Source organism: Ictidomys tridecemlineatus, chromosome X (assembly GCF_052094955.1).
Source record: "Ictidomys tridecemlineatus isolate mIctTri1 chromosome X, mIctTri1.hap1, whole genome shotgun sequence".
Lineage (NCBI taxonomy): Eukaryota > Metazoa > Chordata > Mammalia > Rodentia > Sciuridae > Ictidomys > Ictidomys tridecemlineatus.
In genome coordinates, this window is record NC_135493.1 from 68,866,306 (window position 1) to 68,882,282 (window position 15,977).

Sequence of the window (15,977 nt, forward strand, 5' to 3'; positions counted from 1 at the left end):
GTACTACATTATATACACAAAATTTATCACCATCTTCTGACATCATCATTTTATCAGCCTTAGTTAAGTACAGAAAGCTTTTCTCCTTTTTCTTTCTTTTCATGCATCCATTTATAAATGTCATACATATTTCATCTACATACATGAAATCCCATTAGATAATTTTTAATTACCCTTCAATCATAAAAATTATCAAGAAATTTGAAAAGAAAAAGGGAATTATGCCATATTTACCTATGTTTTTGCTTACAGCATTTGTTCTTCCTTCCTTGGCTCCTTCTTTTTTCTGTTTTGCAAACTTTTGTCCATTTTCAGGATAGATCTGCTGATAAATTCCCCCAATTGTCCTTCATCTGAGAATGTCTTGATTATGCCTTCATTCAAAAAATATTATCACTGGTCATAAAGTTCTGGGTTAACATTTCTTTTTCTTCAACACTTGAAAAATATGCTACTTGCTGCTAGGATCTTATCAGTTTCTGATCAGAAATCTGTCATTCTATTTTTTTTTTCTTGTAGGTATAGGTAAGGTATTGGTTCTCTTAAGACTGCCTTCCCTTCAAGAGTTTTTCCTTTTTCTTCTTTTTCAGAAGGTTGGTTACAGCACATCTTAGAATGGATTTCTTTTTGTTGATTCTATTTGTGTTTAATCCCCTTTGTGAATTTGTAAGTCATTTCATACAGTTTTGGAAATTTTAGCCATTTTTCTTCAAGTTCTTTACCAATCCTGTTTCTTTTCTCCTTTCCTATTAGGAATCTGTTGGTATCAATGTTAAAGTTTCTGTGATAGTCTTGCAGACACTTCTATTGTTTCATGTTTAAGGTAATATTTTTCCTCTCTTCTCCACCTTGCTATGGAGACCACCCATTGAGTTTTTAGAGCCTTGTTATATTTTTCAATTCTAATATTTTTTGCTGCTTCTTTATTTTATTTTCTTGTTGTTGAGACTTTCTACATATTTGTTGTAATTTTCTTTTTTATCATTTATTTCAAGTATGTTGTACATTGCAACATTTTTTATGATCTATATTTTAAAACCCTTTTCAGCAAGGAGCAGTGGTGCACACCTGTAATCTCAGTGGCTCAGGAGGCTGAGGTAGGAGGATCATGAGTTCAAAGCCAGCCTCAGCAAAAGTGAGGCACTAGCAACTCAGTGAGACCCTGTCTCTAAATAAAATACAAAATAGGACTGGGGATGTGGCTCAGTGGTCAGGTGCCCCTGAGTTCCATCCCCCGCACCCCTCCCAAAATAAATACATAAATATTCTCATTCAAGTTGCTATGTTGGTATGGTTAAGTGGTTTTTCATTAAAAGTTGGACAATATGGGTCTTACCTACATCTTTTGTCTCAGCAGGCTTCCTCTGATATCCCCTTCATGGAAGTTCAACAGAAGTCCAGTTTCTCCATTAGGTCTCTTTTGACTTCCAGGGTGAATCATCTTTGTTAATGCTGGTTAGTGGCAGGAGTTCAGCCTTCTCTCTAAATCTCTGTTGATCCCATCCCAACTGGTTAGAGGAAAACCTCCTAGATAGCACTTGAGGGTAGAAATCATGGCTCCCCAGGTGTTCTCCCTTGGGTGTGGTCTGTTTTTATTGGGGATGAAAGTCCTTGTTGTAGTATAGTCCTTCTCTGGGAATGAGATAGTCTTCTTTTAAAGCCCAGTGAGAGTAGACAACTTGGTTTTCCATTTGCAAGCCCAGACATCTTATTAGCTGCATTGTTATGACAGTTAGCACTCTCCTGCAACAATGACTCTCCCTCCCTACCAACTGATGCTTTTGTAGAAAACTTAATTCCCTCCACCTTACCAGTCCTTCTGTGGGAGATAGCAGGCAAAACAGGGCCTCTCTGTAGGCAGACTTGAGTTCCTGTCAAAATATGGCATTTTCAAGGAGCATGGTGCAGAAGGATCCCAAGTTTGAGGCCAGCCTGGACAACTAAGCAATACCCTGTCTCAAAGTATAAAACGGGCTGGGGATATAGTTCTGTAGTAGAGTGCTTGCCTTAGGATATGTGAAGATCTGGGTTCAATTCCCAATATCACAAACCAAAATGTGGCATTTTCAAGCTGTGTGGCTCTGGGATATTCAAATTTTCTGAGCCTCCATTTTCCAGCTCTAAAGGAGTACAAAGATCAGAGGATTTGCAGAAATGAATGAAAGTAGGCCAGAGTGTATGGCACATCAGGATCTCAATAAATAATAATTTTCTTCCTTCCCCTCCCCTGCAGAAGGAGAGATGCAACTTCTTCAGAGGAAGAAGGATGTACAGATCTCACTAGGCACTCCCAGGGTTAAATCTCATGGTCGTTTTTCTTAAAGAGACTCACTTAACATCCTCCACCCATTTTCACTGAAAAACACGCCACAGAGACATGGAGACAACCCAACTTAAGTCACCCTCAGAGAGTGGGAGTCAAAGTAGGGGCTAAGGCAGAGCAGGGAAGACAAAAGAAAGCATAATGCTGGCCCACACAGTCAGCCCACCAGGCACAGTTATGTTCCCAGCAAGGACAACATCATCGCCTTGACAAAGCTGCTCCAGGAGTAACTGGGATGGTGGACTTTCGCAACTCCCACTTTGCCACCCACCCTTCTCCTCTAGCTTCTCAGAGCTGCTGTCGTCATATCAGTGTGGTGACCCCATCCTCAATCCCATAGCTCCCATCCCCCAACTGAGGGGGGATAGAAAGAAAGTGGCAACTAAGTAAAATGAAAACCAGTGCGCGCCATCCTCCCAGTCCCCACCCGCTAGGATTCCTCTGCACCCTCAGTCCCCTGGCCACCAGCAGCCACCACTAGCTTTGACGCGGTAGACTCAGCTATCAAAGGCTTTCCTGAGCTCCAGGTCCTGAAGTTAAACCGGAGACCGGGGAAAGAAAATCTCAACAAAACAGCAAGACGCCAAAGACACCTTAAAGTCAACAAGTACTTTTAAATAATGCGTCTGTAAATGCCAACCTTGACCCCCAGCCCAGGAAAAAAAAAAGCTGTCTTGGGACCAGCCTCTAGTGTCTCCATCTGTGCTTTCTCAGTCACAACTGGCAAGGGCGCTCCCTTCCTTTCTCTCCCTCTGTTTCTACTACTCTCGGTTCCAAATATCCCCAGACCCCGCTCTCCGAACCTCACCTTACCTGTGGCGAATGCGCCCCTTTCCAGATCCCTTCTGCAAGGAGTCCAACAATAGATACTTTCCATAGGTAAAGCCCTCTCCCTTAGCGAGGGATTGGGGCGGGGATAGGGGGATCTCAAGGAGGGTGGAGCAGGGAATGCTGTTCGTGCTACTTACCTAATCTCTTTAATGCTTTCCAATTTGCACATGATTTCTTGTTCATCTGCCATGCTTTTCACTCTCAATTTCACGTCCCGAGAAACCTACAAATACACCAGCCAAGGGATACAATGGATACAATGTAGCCACCTCCTCGGGGCTTGGGGCTCTGAGTCTGTGCGGTAGGGGCTTGGAGAAGGGCTGGGAGCTGTAGTCCGCAGCTCCAGGGCCAGCCAGGCATCCCAGGGGCTTGCAGAACTACAACTCCCAGAAGGCCAAGCGACTAAAGCCTGTTTCTCTTCCTGCAGCCGCACTTTAAATCAGTTTGTCACCGATAATTATGTCAAAGGTTGTGAGAAGTGCAAGAGTATGGGGTTACCCTGTGCGGAAGAATGGGGTTAAAATTACCAAAAGCAACTAGAAAGATGAGAAATACACCCATTCACACCCCCTCGAGGGACTCTCTTGCTTTAGCTATTGGCAAAGGTTACCAGGACTCGCTAATTACTCAAGCCTTGGTCTAGGAGAGAAATCCTGCAGGGGAATTAGAGGTCAAGTGCTTTAGTTGCTGCCAGGAGACTAGTGGCTTTGGTATTCAAATGGAAGTGGATCAGAGGTGGGAAAAGGAGGAACTGAGGAGGGGTTGATACAAAAACTGGGATATATTGGGGTTGGGGAGGGACGTTTTTCCTTGCAGCTGCCAGTTCATTCAATGATTACTGAGCTCAGACTGTCAATTGTAAGTCAATGAAGAATGTACTGAAGGGAGGCACTGGGATAGGCAAATATAAAAGCAGGTCCTTGCCTTTGAGAATCAGGAGAGACTGAAAAGTAACCCATTAATTACAGTACAGTAAGGTATCCTAATATATGGATAGATTGGTGTAAACTTTGAAGAGAAGATGTAAATAAGTCTCAAATGGTAACTAAGAATTTGCCAGACCCTAGAAAGGAATGGGCTTTCCAGGACAAGATTCAACACATAAAGAAAGGACAAGTGGTTCAGGATGTCTGAAGCATAAGGTTCTTACATGGGGTGTGAAGGTGAGAAAGAGAAGTGGGAGACTAGAAGAGAGAGACTGGAGACAGTTTGTGAAATACTTTGAATATCAAACTAAAGAATTCTGACTTAATCCTGTAGGCACACATTCATCCAGTGCACATTTATTAAGTGCTTATTGTGTGCCAAACAATGCAGAATTATATTGAATTTTTTTTTTTTTTTGGTTCTGGGGATTGAACTCAGGTCCTTGTGCATGCTTAGCATTCACTCTAGCATTGAGATACACTCCCAGATTATTCTAAATTAAAATAATTTTTAAAGTACAGCAGTGAAAAGGATGGAGGGTTATCTTAGTGAGTTGACAGTGGAAGCAAGTTGGACAATGATTAGAAGAGTTGAGATCAGGCAAGAGGGAGTTAGTTACTGAAAGAACACAGCCCCAGAGAGCTGAGCTGTGCACAAAAGGTTGTCTTTAATTCACAATTCCAACTAAAGAAACTAGTTGAAACTAAAGGAATTCCAACTCCTTCTCTCTGATTGAGCCTCACCTTTTCTGAGTGTTGTGAGCAAGCTGTCATTAAGAGAGACCAAACACATTTGTATTTTTCCATAGTGTCAGAATTTATTGAATAAAAATTCACAGGCCACACCACTTTCATGGGGTGGCAGATCTTTAAATATTTGTGGGTAATCTGGTAGTCAAAAGCTGGGCAGATTCAATGTTCTTTTATTCCACTCAAGTCACAAATCACACTTGTTCATGGTGTAGAGCTGTCAAAGTGCAGGAACTCACTCTAGGTTTGTCATGGAAGACAGTTGCATAGTGTAAGCTTGATGAGTCAGCTTGAGATGTCAAATTGGAGTGGGCTGTGTGTGGTCATCACAAGCATAAGAAACCACAATCAGCTGAATCCTGAGCATGGATTCAGAAGTTTTTCACTGTGACAATTTCCTTGGGCAAGGCTCACCTTGAGGAGTGACCAGGTGATGGAATCAGGGTGCTGCCCAGTGTCTAGTCTCAAGGTGCTCCTCCTTATATGGGCCTTGAGTAAGAGTATTGTTTCATGCAGTAGGCTGGTGTGTTCAAAGACCTAATGGCTCTGGTTTTTCTGATATGAATTTGATATGCCCACCATACACATGTTTCTGATTAATTCAGTAAGTTCACAGGTAGACTTTTTTAAAATATTTTTTTTACTTGTAGGTGGACACTGTAATGCCAGATTCATGGGACCCCAATAGACCTCCAGGAGCCGAAACCGATGCAATCACACAAGAGTCTTTATTGAAAGCTCGAGCCTGGACTCACAACCATTTCCAATGCAGGGTCCCAGGGATTGAGTCCCGGCCCTTTGTCCAGTGAGATTTTATAGGTTTCTGAGGGTACTCTATGCGTCACAACATTACACAGCAAATCATTCCATACCATGGGAAAATCAAACAACAACTCTTAACATTGATTAGCACATTCACTGGCAGGAACAAGTTGGGTAGAGGTGATTGTGTACCTGCTAAACTTCGTGGTTTCCCAACATGTTATCAACCACCATAAACTACTTGGGGGTCATCTGGCATCCTAGGTATTTTCCCTGTATCATGCTGATTGGAGCTGCTATGTGTCCTCACCTAGCCTAACTAAGTCAGAGACACCTGGCGCCACAGATCTCTCCTGTTACTTACTTACAAACAACTCAGCAGGGCGGCTATCTGCCTAGAAAGGCTCTGTGGGTTTTTTCCAAGGATAAGGGTCATGCCCCCTTCCTTAGGACAGGCCTTGAGGTAGAAGCTGCTGTTATTTATTTATTTTCAAAAATGGGGTCACATCAGTTTCTCAGATGCAATACTTTTATTTTATTTCATTTATTTTTATATGGTGCTGAGGATCAAACCCAGTGCCTCATACATGCAAGGCAAGCACACTGCCATTGAGCCACAATCCCAACCCCTCACAGGTAGACATTTTTATTACCACAGTTATCAATTTGTGACTTATGGTTGTACTAGGCAGATATTGGTTATTTACTTGTATGAAAAAAAGATGGAGGGTCATTCTACGTTGGCACTTAAATTCAAAATGAAGTCGCTTATGGCAAATTAGTGCTTTATAAAACGAAGTAACATGGGTTTAATAACACAGGAGAACAGCTGTTCTATACATCATGGAGTAATGGATCTCAAGCCATTCTAGATGTCCACATGATTTAAATCTTCTCCAGAGAAGGAGCTGAAGAATTTCTCTTCTCTCTACTGCAGACTTAATAAGTTTCATAACAGGAAATTCTTCCTGGTATGGAGCCTAACATTTTTCTACAAGTTTTGAAGGTCCTTATCCAGATGGCACTTAAGGATCATTTAACTGGTTGCTCACAATACCTGTGGACCTGGATCCATAAATTGGCCCCACAATGTCCTATAATAGAAAAGAAAGAGGAAGAAGTCCATATAAGAGCCTGGCCCATACTGGCTGCTATGCTGAGAACTATATGCTATATGTATAGTTTATCATTTCATCTTCACTGTCACCATGAAGGGGATAAGCAGAAGTTTTTTTTGTTTTTGTTTTTTTTTTTGGTCCTGGGGATTGAACCGAGGCACTTGACCACTGAGCCACATCCCCAGCCCTTTTTGCTTTTAATTTTGAGACAGAGTCTTGCTAAATTGCTCAAAATGACCTTGAACTTGTCATCCTCCTGAGTGCTGGGATTCTAGGCATGCTCTACCAACCTTGGCTGATGCATTCTTTTTAACAAGGTAGAAAATTGACTCTGTTAGGAAAAGAAAATGTGTCAGGGCCACACATTAAGTTATAAAGCAAAGACCTGAGGTCAATTTGAACCAATTACCTGCAGATTAATGAAGGAAATGCATATGAAAACAATATAGAGATCAAAAGTAAAATGAGGTGCTGGATGAACATAAAGTGCTTGAAAAGTGAGTAAACTATTTTGGGGAAAGGCGTACAGTATGTATGGATATGTGTGGGAAGCAGTTTGGGAATGGTCTTTTTCCTACCATCCACTTCCTTTATCAATCTTTACTTTTTGCCATGTCTATGAGTCTGGTAAGGGTCTAGATGTGGTAATATATCTGTTTAAATTAAATATATTATGGGATAACAGTCTGATTTTTCACAGTAATTTGGCAAATATATTTTAAGCCTCACTAAATTCCTATTTCTCACATGAAGAAATTGAGGACAAGAGATGCAAAAGATTTATTCAATGTAACCCACCTTGGCTGACAGAAACAGAACACCTGATTCATGCAATATTCCTATGGCTCCAAACAGCCTATATTAAACTGCTATAGCTCCCATGGATTCTGAATGCCTCTATTATTTCAGCTGGTTGATGTACTCCAATACAAGATGCTCTAAGAGGGCAAATCATACTCTGTGCTTCCAATACAAGGACATTGAAGGGAGATGGCAGTTAGTCTGGGAGAAGAGGCCTGGAACTTGGATGAAGGTCCATGCCATTTGTAACAATATGTCCAATTAAAGAAAAATGATAAGCCTTTTAATTTCTATGGGTTTTCCTTAGCTCTTTGATCTCCTTAGGAAATGTTGTCTCATCCATTCCTTGCTATGTTTGTAAGAAACCAGGCTAGCAATGAGAGGGAGAAAAATGTCATAGGGCATGAGGGGGGAAGTAAGAAACCATAGCCTTCTGCCCCTTCTGAAGCAACATTTGAAACAGTATATCAATGTCAAGCTTGTAGCTTTCCCATACTAAGTGTTCAGTTCTCTATTGATCAGAAATTTGTAATAGATGAAACAATATTTAGGAACTATGCCAGCCATTGAGTTCTAATATATGATTTAATTAGAAAAAACTGATTTGAGGTAGCAGGAATAAAAAAAAACTTAGTTCTTTCAGGGTCAACATCATTGTTACTGCTAAGAAATGAGTAAGGAAGGCAGGTATATTGGCCATAAAATACAAAAAAAAGAAAAAAGAAAAAATGTAAGCCAAACTATTTTGACATGTTTTTACTTTCAGGAAATAGATCAAGATTTAAAAGGGGACACCAGAATGTTTGAATGCACAGTCTATCTCTATGCTTCAATAGTGAACTCAACTATGAGAGGAGGCAGAGATACAACAGCCTTTGTTCTGAATTGCCTTTCAAAAAGTAGTGCTACAAAACTCAACTCAAAGTGGATCACGGACCTAGGCATTAGACCAGAGACCCTGTACTTACTAGAAGAAAAAATAGGTCCAACACTCTATCATGTCAGCTTAAGAACCAACTTCCTCAACAAGACTCCTAAAGCACAGGAAGTATAATCAAGAATCAGTAAATGGGATGGTATCAAACTAAAAACTCTTCACTGTAAAAAAAAAATCAAGAATGTGAACAGAGACCCTATAGAATGGGAGAAAATGTTTACCCCTGTACTTCAGATAGAATATTAATCTCCAGGTCATACAAAGAACTCAAAAAAACTTAACACCAAAAAACTCCAAATAACCCAATCAATAAATATGCAGAGGAACCAAATAGGCACTTCATAGAAGAAGAAATATGAATGGTCAAAAATATATGAAAAAATGTTCAACATCTCTAGCAGTTAGAGAAATACAAGTTAAAACTACACTGAGGTTTCATCTCACTCCAGTCAAAAATGGCAATTATAAAGAATACAAGTAATAATAAATGTTGGCAAGGATGTAGGGAAAAAAAGGTACTCTCATACATTGCCAGTGGGACTGCAAATTGGTGCAATTACTATGAAAAGGGCAATATGAAGATTCCTTAGAAAACTTGGAATGGAACCACTATTTGATCCAGTTATCCCACTCCTCAGTCTACTCTCAAAGGACTTAAAATAAGCATACTACAGTGATATAGCCACATCAGTGTTTATAGAAGCTCAGTTCACAGTAGCCAAGCTATGGAACCAACTTGGATGCCCTTCAACAGATGAATACATAAAGAAAATATGGTATATACACACAATTGAATATTACTCAGCTAAAAAGAACAATGAAATTATGCCATTTTCCAGTAAATGAAAGGAAATGGAGAATATCATGCTAAGTGAAATAAGCGAATCCCCAAAAACCAAAGGCCAAATGTTCACTCTGATATGTGGATGTTAACCTACAATAAGGGTGGGTGTGGAGGGGAAGAATAGAAGTCCACTGGATTAGACAAACGGAAACAAAGGGAAGAGAGTGGGAATGGGAATAGGAAGGACAGTAGAATTAATCGGACATAACTCCCTAGCCTTGTATTTGAATACACCACTAGGGTAACTCTGCATCATGTACAAGCAGAATAGGATCCTAATTAGAATAAGTTATACTCCATATATGTATAATATGCCAAAATACATTCTGCTGTCATGGATAGCTAAAAATAACGAATATAAAAAGTACTGAATTAAATACCATGTTTCTTTTTTTAAAAGAGAGAGAGAGATAATTTTTTAAAATATTTATTTTTCGTTATCAGCGGACACAGCATCTTTGTTTGTATGTGGTGCTGAGGATCGAACCCGGGCCCGCACGAATGCCAGGCAAGCGCGCTACCTCTTGAGCCACATCCCCAGCCCAAATACCATGTTTCTTAATCAGCATTTCTAAGAGAAAAAAGTCATTCATCCAAATAATATTTATTATCTATTATATGTCAGATACATGTGTGACAGTAGAGATCTCATTGTAGATATGATAGACATAAGGCCCTGCCCTCACCAAGTTTAGTGGAAGAAACAAGCTACTAAAAAGATAACATAAATATATAACTATATCAAGTGATCAGGGCTTGGAATAAGAAATCTAGCTTCCTGTGAACATGCATTAGAAGAGAAGCAACTTAGTCCAAGGAGACAGTCAAGGAAAAGCTTCCTGAAGAAAAATTTCAGTAAAAAAAAAAAAAAAAAAAAAAAAAAAAAAAACTAGGCAGAAAGAGAGGAGAGGAGCAGGAAGTATCAAGTTTTAATTAATTCATTCACCAAACACCTATTGGGTAATTAATACATGACAGACACTTTTCTAGGCTCCAGGAATATAGCATTTTACATGTGTTGTTAGTTTATTTTTTTGCAATAACCTTATGACATTCATATTGTTCTCATATTACAGAAGAGGAATTTTTAAGCCACAGAGAAATCATGTAACTTGCCCAGAGATACACAGCTAGTAGGAGGCAAAACTGGGATTTGAATTTAGTTTGGTTCCAGAAGCCATCACAGTCTTAGTCAGTCTGTTCTATAGATTCCTTAAGATGCCCGTCCTCATGAAGTTTATATTTTAAGTGGAAAACTCGACAGATAATCACAAAAAGACAAAAATATATATGATAATATTTGGTGGAGATAAGGCAATAAAAACTCTAAACAAGGACAATGGAATAGGGTTGTGGTAGAAGTGAGAATGGTTTAGGCAGAATGGTCAGAAAAGGCCTCTCTGCAAGAAATGGCATTGTAGCAGATACCTTGGAAGGAGTCATTCATATAATGATCTAGGGCAAGATTACTCCAGACAATGGGAATAGACACTACAAAAGTCCCGAGGCAGGAACATGCTTAATGCTGATTTTGGGAAAAATACTCAGGATTGGCTGATTGAGGGGAGCAGTAATAGAGTGAGGAAATAATACTCAGGATTGGCTGATTGAGGGGAGCAGTAATAGAGTGAGGAAATAAGCAGGAAAAAAACAGGATCTTGTAAACCCTGGTGATGAGTTAGTATTCTATTATAAGCAGGGTAGCAACATGATTTAGTTTGTAAAGATCACCAGTATATTTATGCACATAGCATGATTTTGTTAAATTCATTCTACATTTCCTCCTCTTTCCTGTCCCTCTTCTCTCACTCTCAATCTCCTTGTATTCCACTGATCTTCCCTATATTTTTATTATATCCAATCAAACCCCCACTTTCCCCCCCTCATTTTACTCAAAAATTACATATCAATCAAAAATAAAACTTAAAACAAATAACATTAATTTTAAAATAATAAAATAGCTCTTAGATTTTGGATTGAGAAATAGGGTAGTGCCATTAATTGAGACAGGAAAGACTGGAAGTGAAACATAGATGTTAGAGTTGGAAGTGTCCCTACATGTAATATATGGAAAAAATTAAGATCAGAAATGGAAATTGACTTGACTGGGTTAGGAAATTAAAAGGCTAAATAAGTAATGCCATTCTTAACAATCTCCCAGAAAATTATCATGTGCTCCATGTGTTCAACCCTTCAACTGTGAGGGGAGTGGTAATTGGAGCCTTACCTAAAATTCCCCCAGTAGATGGGAATTGTGGGTGATTAACATGATTTGCATCTGCCTACATAGATTGTGTTAGGTATTCTCTGGCAGTATTTCAACTGAGATTCTTGCTATTTTTGATAGCTTTATGTCACTGAATTTTCATTCCTCTATTCTCTCCCACTTACCCAATATCACTGACCTAGATCCCCCAAGTGCAAAGTGCAGGGAACAAAGATCTGTCAGTGGAAGTGGGAGAACCCCACTTTTCCCTTCTCCAAGTCTGTAAGCCCTAGTCTGAAGAACCCAATTATAAAAGTAGCCTGGTGTATATCTGTTGAATTTTCTTAGTAACTATCAACAGCTTCTTCCAAAACTCAAGAAAGGAGAAGACATGTTGACTTTCAGGAACTTGGATTAAAATCCACACTCTGATACTGTCTCTCTGGGTGTCCTTAGGCACGTGCCTCCCAGGAAGACAGTCAGAGCCATACTCAGCAAGATGATATTGCACAGATATGGGGTTCTTTCCATTGGCTTTTAAGTCACATTATGCCCACACTGCCTGATAAAGGAATGCAATTCTCCTTTAGCTCCTTTTGCTTTTTCCCCTTCTGACTTCAAAGTAGAAGTAATTCCCAAGGTATTGACATGGAGTTTCTTCTTCTTCTTTTTTTTTTTTGTTATCTTCCTTGGAAAATTGGCACCACTCCCTCCCCATTCCTTCAATTCTCACTTGTTTGAGAGTGACCAAAACTAATTGTCGATCTCAAATTACTTTCATATCCTCATTTCTAAGCCTGCTTTTTATCACCTAGATAGAGTATGGGCCTGGGCTGAATCTTGCCAGGTTCATTTCCTATAAAATGTTCTAATACTGTAGAACTACCCATGGGGCCCTCCTCTCCCTCTTAAGGCTGTTCAGGGATTAAATAAAAAGAGATAAATTATGAGGTAGCACCTAAAACAATGAATGCAATATAATAGGCATTCAACATATGTTAATACTCCTCAGCCTCCTTTTTCCACTTTCCCCAAATATCAGATTGACTTTGAGCAAACAAAATTGGACAGAATCCAGTGAACAGAAATAAGAGCAGAGTTTAGAAACAATACATTTTCTTGATTTATGCTTGAAAAGACAGTTACGGAGTCTTTGTTTAGAAATCATAAAAAAATTCAGTATTTGATATGAAGGTTGGAGACATTGTATTCCCTGAGTCCAGGGCAAAAAAAAAAATGGAATCAAGTATAGTAAAGATTTAGAAGATGATAACTTATAAAGCTATGATGACAGATAAGCAATCCTAAAAGAAAAGGTGGACAGATTCATCTATATAAAGATAGAAACTGTACAATGAAAACTGACACTCAATACAAAAATGAAATAGACTGGGAAAATAAAAATAACACCCGAGTTTTAGTGTACCCCATGGAAGGGTTCGTTGTATGGTAAACAGTGGATCAAATCTCAAGACTAAGAAATTAATTTTAATGAATGAAGCATCAGACACCAGCAAGTAAACAGATTGGAAGATGATGGAAATGCAGATATCCCTTTCTTGAGCCCTCAAAAATCTCCTTTTTCATTTCTCACTAAACTGATTAGGGCCTTGCTAAGTTCCTGAGGCTGGTCTCAAACTTGCAATCCTCCATCATCAGCCTCCTGAGTCCCTGGAATTACAGGAGTGTGCCACCACATCCAGCTAAATTTAGCAATTTGACCTATGGGCAAATCACCTCCCCTTTCTAGGCTTTGGTGTTCTTATCTGGAAAATGAGGATGATAGCAATAGTAACTACCTCTTAGCATTGTAATTAAAATTAAATTGAGTAAATATTTAGAACTGACTTTAAGCAGCATAGTAAGCACTATAGAAGTGTTTGCTATTATTATTAAAATGGATATTCTTTGATTAATGCTCTGATCACATCCTTGTTTTTCATCATTGGCAGCTCAGTTCCCCTACCAACTCCCCTATCATCCTCTAAATCAAAAGGATTGAAAGCATAATCACACATATCTACTTAGAAATTACCAAATGCGTGCACCATTGCTATGACTAATCTATCACAACATTAGGGCTAAAACAAATTTAAACATCGACATCATTTAAAAATTTGAAAATAAGCCAGGCACGGTGGCATACACCTATATTCCCATTGGCTCCAGAGGTTGAGACAGGAAGATTGCAAGTTCAAAGCCAGCTTCAGCCACTTAGTGAGGTCCTAAGCAACTTAGCTAGTCCTCATCTCAAAATTTAAAAATAAAATAAAATAAAAATAAAAGAGCTAGGAATGTGGCTCAATGGTAAAGTGCCTCGGAGTTCAATCCCTAGTTAAAAAAAAAAAAAGGAAAATCATGTTCCCAGTTCTATAAAGTAACCATACTTTTACTTCACATATTTATTATATGACATACTATTCATATTAAATAATATCAGATGAATTCTAGATATGGCATATTAGCACATAAAAATACATCTCAACTCTATCCTAAATTAGTTAGAAATTATTATTATTTTTTTGTGGTGCTGGGGCCTTGTGCATGTGAGACAAGCAGAATATCATGCTAAGCAAAGTAAGCCAATCCCAAAAAACCAAAGACTCAATGTTCTACCCAATAAGTGGATGCTGATCCATAATGGGGAGGTGGCATGGGAAGAATGGAGGAACTTTTGATTGGGCAAAGGGGAGGGAGAGGTGGGGAAGGGACATGCGGGTAGGAAAGATGGTGGAATGAGACAGACATCATTACCCTAGGTACGTGTATGACTGCACATATGGTGCAACTCTATACTGTGTACTACCAGAGAAATGAAAAGCTGGGCTCCCTTTGTGTACAATGACAGAAATGCATTCTGCTGTCATGTATAACTAATTAGAACAAATAAAATTAATATGCTAGCTCTATTGAATGCTATTAAATATTTAATTATACTTTAATTTTGCCTTCTTAAAATTTAGATTAGCTTTTCGGAAAGTTATTTGAATGATTTGGGTTTCTTTGCAGGGAGGTAGTCAAGAAATGATGTCTTCTTTCCTAACTTTTCATATCAATTCATGCTTATTAAGTACCCTCCTTGTTCTAGGGACTCAGTATCCAGAGAAATAAAAACAGTTCCAGCTTTTAGGATGTTCATAGCTTAATTGAAGACAGGCCAGTAAATAAACAATGACAATACAATGCATGCCTTGTTATAATGGAGGGATGAATAGTGAGCTCTGGGATCACACAGAAGTGTTATTAAGCAAGGGCTATTGTGCAACACACATAAAAACTAACACTATGGCACCATATTTTTGCAAAAAGAAGTGGCAAGGAGATCAGGAGCTAGAAGTTCAAATCTGCCTCCCAAATACATTGTTAGTTGGGGAATTTATAGGAAGGGAGACAGAAAAATTTGCTTGTTTACTGGATAACAAAAAGTACATGTTTCTTTTCAGAGGGAGTTATGCTTTGTATAGAGATATCATTGACTAGATAAATTGGATTCTTCTATTCCTGTCCATTTTTGAAAAGTTATTTCCTAACTGTAAGAATCATTAATGAAAGTCCTATAGTCAGAAACACTGGTAAATAAGGGGTCTTCTATGGTCATTCCCTCTAGAAAATAGTAAAGAAAATTTAAATCAGTGAGAATCTAATGTATTCTTGGTCTTCCTGTAGCAAAACCAAGATGATAAAACAAATTGTAGGGAACTGATACAGAGATTCCTTCAGGAAAATTGTAGCTAGACCTAAAATACCACTTCTATTATCACATTCAAGTTCATCATCAGAAGACTGAAAGAACTAAAAAACCAGTAGAAGTTCTATCATTGGAGTTATTACTAGCCTATAATACATAGATTGGTTTAGGTAAAAAATAAATTTCAACTTTATGCAAAAATTATATGCAAAAATTAACTCAAAATCAATAATTGATTTAAATATAAGATATAAAACTTGTAGGAAAAATAAAACTAGGAGACTCTTCAGGATCTAGTCCAAGCAAAGAATTATAAGTTTGACCCCAAAAGCATTATCTATAAAGGGAAAAGTTTATAGAATGGACTTTATGAAAATCGAAAACCTTTTCTCTGTGAAAGAAGATGAAAAGACAAGCTATAGACTAAAACATTTGCAAACCATGTATTCAACAAGAATTAATATCTACAATATATGAAGATCTCTCAGACTTTAAGAGAAAGAAATCAAATTAGCAAATGCATCAAAGAAATCACTGAAGAGAATATATAGATGTCAACTAATTACAAGAAAAGATATTCAATATCATTATTTTCAAAGAACTTACTTTCAGTTTTGTTTATTCTATTGTTTTTATATTTACCATGTCATTTATTTATGCTCTAATCACTATTTTTTCCTTCTTTCTGCTAGCTTTGGTTTCAATGTGCTCTTATTTTTACAGTTCCCAAAGCAATAAAAGTAGGTTATTTATTTGAGATATAGTTTTTTTCCTTTATGCGGAGCGGGGGG

The 15,977-nt window shown here is 38.3% G+C and overlaps 1 protein-coding gene across 5 annotated transcripts in view; it reads right to left on the bottom strand.

Moving 5' to 3' along the window:
• The window catches only part of Zc4h2 (zinc finger C4H2-type containing), a 73,279-nt gene that overhangs the window by 25,615 nt on the left and 31,687 nt on the right, over positions 1-15,977 (bottom strand). Inside the window, exon 2 of one of the 5 annotated variants that reach the window (XM_005335211.5) lies at positions 3,292-3,377. The exons of 1 other annotated variant lie outside the window; for it this stretch is intronic. In XM_005335211.5, the coding sequence (XP_005335268.1) occupies positions 3,292-3,344 (53 nt within the window). In that variant the 5' untranslated portion in view covers positions 3,345-3,377. Of the gene's footprint in view, positions 1-234; positions 258-3,136; positions 3,257-3,291; positions 3,500-15,977 lie in introns of those variants that run through there. 3 more of the 5 variants (XM_005335212.5, XM_021733168.3, XM_040282379.2) reach the window with 3 other exon arrangements.